Source organism: Sardina pilchardus, chromosome 9, assembly GCF_963854185.1.
Source record: "Sardina pilchardus chromosome 9, fSarPil1.1, whole genome shotgun sequence".
Classification (NCBI taxonomy): domain Eukaryota; kingdom Metazoa; phylum Chordata; class Actinopteri; order Clupeiformes; family Clupeidae; genus Sardina; species Sardina pilchardus.
This window is the reverse complement of record NC_085002.1, coordinates 7,642,947-7,647,946: the sequence shown is the minus strand read 5'-3', so window position 1 is coordinate 7,647,946 and position 5,000 is coordinate 7,642,947. Positions and strand designations below refer to the sequence as shown.

At 47.2% G+C, this 5,000-nt stretch overlaps 1 protein-coding gene across 3 annotated transcripts in view; it reads left to right on the top strand.

Moving 5' to 3' along the window:
• Positions 1-5,000, top strand: part of LOC134092586 (RNA-binding motif, single-stranded-interacting protein 2-like) — a 47,732-nt gene that overhangs the window by 23,923 nt on the left and 18,809 nt on the right. For all 3 annotated transcript variants that reach the window (XM_062545566.1, XM_062545565.1, XM_062545563.1), the window contains exon 3: positions 4,914-4,972. In XM_062545566.1, the coding sequence (XP_062401550.1) occupies positions 4,914-4,972 (59 nt within the window). The remainder of the gene's footprint in view (positions 1-4,913; positions 4,973-5,000) is intronic.

Sequence of the window (5,000 nt, the reverse complement as noted above, 5' to 3'; positions counted from 1 at the left end):
TTTTTTTTGTTGCTATTCCTTTATTGTCAAGCGGCCATACAAAGGATTAGGAATACAAGGAATCTAAATGCCTTTGTGTAGACTTGAGCTTTCTGTAATATAAACATGAAAAGACTGTATAATGTTGTATTAATAGACAGTGGATACGTGTTTTATGATACAGGGACACTGATAAATGCCTGATTGTATAAATAAGTGAAAAATCGTACAGCGTCCTTGTGAGTTTACCATTGCAACATATAGACTTTTACTGCATCATAAGGCCTGCTACAGAAAGCTTGTGGTCACTTGAGGTCATTTGCCTCTAGTTTGCATTTACATTTACATTTAGCTGACGCTTTTATCCAAAGTCACGTGCGACAATCAAGGTACAATCAACTGCACTGCCACTAGGATATAGTTAGTGTGCAGCAGTAAGCACCATTTTTGAAAGAGGAGATTTGCTGAACTTAAATTCACTTTTAAGGGACAGAACACACACTGTTGTAGTGTAGTCATGTACACTGACTGGAGCCCAGGCCTCACTTTCATGCTGAGCAATAGTATTATGTTCTTATTATTGCATTAAGCATTGTTCTATTGCATAGACTGCTCTATGGACCTTTGCTGTGAGTACATTATTAACTGCTATGCTGAAACTTCCTGATCCAGTAGTGCAAAGGCTGTGCTCTTGGATGCTGTGCCTCGAGTGAATATGAATCTATGTTCCTAACATATGGACTTCTTCTGGAAAATCGGGACTTTTGCTTTCTCTCTCTCTCTCTCTCGCTCTCTCTCTCTCTCTCACTCTCTCTCTCTCTCTCTCTCTCTCTCTCTCTCTCTCTCTCTCTCTCTCTCTCTCTCTCTCTCTGTACATGTCTGGAGCCAACACCAAATGGCATATCCAGACTGTATGAGTTGTGTACTCTGCAAGCATCATTACTGGCTTCCATGATCTCTCATGCAAAGCTTGTTTTATGTTCACAACAGCAAAAGCAGAGGCCAAGCGAGTTGAGAATGGCCAGACACAGACCATAATAGTTCTAATAACATGTTATAGCTTCATAGCTGATTGTAGAAGTTTATGCAAGGTCAGTTTCCATTTTCACTTGGATTTGCAATGTAATTATTCCGCAGCTCAGGGGACCATGCTGATTTGGAGACCGAGTTAAATGAATCTAATAAAATAGCGGGGAATTCCTGTTATTACATAGCCCTATATGCTGTGAATTCCAGACATCAGGCAGGAGTTCAAATGTGTTTGCACACTTCTAAACTGGATGGGGCACATTATCCTTTACCGAGGGAACAGAGTTTGTTGGTGCAGATAAAAGCACACAAGAGCCCCTGGGCATCTCTCTGACATACATTCAGCAGAGAGCCACTGTGTTGGTCAGATGAGTCGGACTCTGTCAGAGTAAATCAAACTGCGAGTCGACAACGCCTGAGCCATCTCCTCATTGGCCTGGAACTGGTTGAGCGCTAGGACCCAGAGCAGGCTGGTCCGTGGCAAGCCGCACAGCCAGAGTGAAAACAGAGGGCAGGAAAAAGGGGGGGGGGGGGTGGCGACAGAGATTCCTTAAAAAGAGAAAGAGAGAGAGAGAGGAAACGAAAGCAAGATAGGAGCAGAGTATAACAGTGCACAGCATTCATCCGCCTTTATCGCTGGAGCTCCACGGAACACTTCTGGCACTAGGACCTAGTGTGCTTTGGCCAGAGCGGGCGGGCGGGTTTAGAAGGCGCAGTGGAGGGATGGAGGTCAGGAGCCGTCTGCGTCTCTGGCGCCATCGAGTCACAGATCAGGGATCAGTCAAACTGTAAACACCCCACCGGCCGAGATGGGAAGCACTGGGAGACGTGCAGAGGGCAAATGCTGTTCCTGGATCAGGGCGTTGTGTATTTGGGCGTCTGCGCAAGTTGTCCTGAAGATTAAGTACTTGTAGGAGCCAGCAGGAAAGGAAAGAAAGAGAACAAGGAGGATAGCGAGAGGAAGAGAGAGAGGGAAGAGTGGGGAACTTAGGCCGGCGGAGAGAGAGAGAGAGAAGGAGAGTAAGGGAGAAGGAAAGAGAGGGAGAGAGAGAGAGGCGCTTAGAGGAGAGCGAGTGGAGGAGGGGTGTGGGATCGGGTTACACATGGCCTGCCCTGCCGTCACTGAAGCAGCACAGCACGTCACACAGTCAGAGTCTCCTACAGTAGAACAAACTGAGTCATTCAGCCAGCGTAAAGCAGAGAGAGAGAGACAGAGAGAGAAAGAGAGAGAGAGAGAGAGAAGAAGGCTGGAACTTAGAATAAGGGAGAAGGATAGAGTGAGGAGGGAGAGAGAAGGAGAGATATAAAGAGGAAGAAAGAGAGAGAGAGAAATTTTTTCGGGTGTTTTTGTTCTTATTGTTGAGGAGAGAGGAGAGCTTTCTCACAAATGGCTGAGGCCTTCCAGCCTTGATGCTTCTAGTGAGACAGAAAGCAAGGGAGCAGCAGAAAGCGAGCGACAAGTAAAGAGGCAGAAAGAGAGAGAGAGAGAGAGAGAGAGAGAGAGAGAGAGAGAGAGAGAGTGCAAAGGAGAGAATTAGTCGAGCCCAGATGAAGTGCACTCTAATGTAGACACACCATGGGCCTCCCCTCCTCCTCCTCCTCCTCCTCCCCTTCCTCCTCTTCGTCCTCCTTCACCGCCACCACCACCACCTCCTCCTCTTTTTCCTCCTCCTCCTCCTCCTCCTCTACCAGTCCGGTCTCAGCAGCGCTCAGCAGCGCCCAACTCCACCAGCGCTGCACACACCCTCCAGCGCAGCTGTGTGGATCCTACACCCATGCTCCTGGGGGACAATGCTGTAATGTTGCTGGAATGTAGCACAATGTTACAGGAGATTATCTGGCAGCGCTACACTCCGAAAAAGAGGTGCAGTTTCCAACCCTTAGGGGGGTTACCCACCATCTACAGTACAGGGAGAGAGAGAGAGAGAGAGAGAGAGAGAGAGAGAGAGAGAGAGAGAGAGAGAGAGAGAGAGAGAGAGAGAGAGAGAGAGAGAGAGATATCAACATTTTTCACTAATGCTCATTCGCTTGTAATGTTATACAATTGTGGCTGAAGACAGATTATTCGTTTTTTAGGTAAGTGCGCGTTTAGCGGATTGTTTAGAGAGAGGTCATCATGTTACGCCTGCGGTGGGGGCACCGCGGTGCCAAGCATAGCACTGGGCACAATGCTAAGCCAGTCAGGATGTCCAAGGCCAGCCGGGGTGAGGTGAGCTGCCCAAGAACGCGGCGGAGGTCTGGCCTGGCCGCCTGCAGCACAAGCCCCCCTGGTTGTTGGTGGGGAGGCTGAACAAAGAGGAGCCAGTCAGCCAGAGGATATGGCAGGGCAGCGCGGAGCTGGTTGTGCATGGCGTTTCGTTTTGGAGTGGGAGAATAAACACAAAAGAGGAAGGCAGAGTGATTAAGTGGCCGTCACACTTGTGTGATATAAACTTATCAGGTCTCATGTAGTCCACCATTCTATTGTTCCAATTCAGCGAATGACTGTGAATCGTCAGCTGGCTGAACATTCGGCGATTGTCCTCTACACATCTCCGGTGTTCATGCACAGTTCGGGCCACTGCGCATGTGGGAGACAGGTATAGAGACTCAGACCAAGCAATAGACAGTCTCTCAGCTAACCAGCATGGTTAAAGAAGGGAAAGGACCTTTCACAAAACAGCGTCATTACGTCACCGAGATTTTGAGGCATGTGTTTGGGTGGTTGTAGTGTAGTGTACTTGTTTGGGTGGTTGTAGTGTAGTGCACATGTGTTTGGGTGGTTGTAGTATTAGTGCACATGTGTTTGGGTGGTTGTAGTTTGAAAAGTGAAGCTGTGAAACATTTCAAAAAGTGAACTCAGGGATTGAAAAGGCACTGAGAAATGTGTCACAAATATTACGTAAACTGAGTTCTGACTAAACTGAGACGGCTCAAAATTATGTTTAGTAAGTAGGTGTTTATTTACGCAGTTCATTTTTCATGTCCAGAGTGCAACACAAAGTGCTTTTACGCACAGCGATGAAGACATAACAGTTAACATTTGATGTACAGTAATCTACATTATAGAGAGGATAGGTTACTTTGAAACAAACATTTTATGCAACAAGTCCTAGCAAAAACCCAGTTATTTACTGCTACAGAGACTATACAACAACCTGGTCTAACGTACCACTTAAACTTGAAAGGAACACGGCAACACGGCATAGGACAACGTTGTTGCATGTGTTCCAATGTGCCGCCTGGGGTGGGGTTATGGGCGGAGGGGGTGAAGCAGGTCTTGTTTCTGTCTCAGGCGAGGCAGGAGTGTCTACAGACGGCTGGGCAGACAGGTGGGGAAGAGGGAAGAATCTGGAACAAATTGTTTTTGTCCCCGAGGCGATGTCTCACCCAGCACTGGAGAGAGAGAGAGAGAGAGAGAGAGAGAGAGAGAGAGAGAGAGAGAGAGAGAGAGAGAGAGAGAGAGAGAGAGAGAGAGAGAGAGAGGAGAGAAAAAAACACAAAAACAACACCACAGAAACCTGGTTACTGTACGCACACCGACACAACCAGACACAGACACACACACACACACACACACACACACACACACACACACACACACACACATACGCACACACACACGCACAGAGAGAGAGAGAGAGAGAGAGAGAGAGGGAGGAGGGAATATTTTACGGTCGTGTTCTGTCTGTGTCGTGATTGCATTATTGAAGCTCAATTAGCACTGGGTGGGTACGTGTTTGTGTGAGTGAAAATGTGTGTGTGGCAGAGAAAAGAGATGTGTGTGGTCTACAATGCATACTCTGCAAGTGTGTACTTGTTTAAGGAAGGAACAGAGTGGTTCCTTTGCTTGTGTGTGTGTGTGTGTGTGTGTGTGTGTTTGTCTAACTATATACTGATGCTGTTTCTGTTGGTGTTTTGCTTAGGTATGGGAAGATTGTATCCACGAAGGCCATCCTGGATAAAACCACCAATAAATGCAAAGGTGAAAATTTGACATATCCTATTTCAAT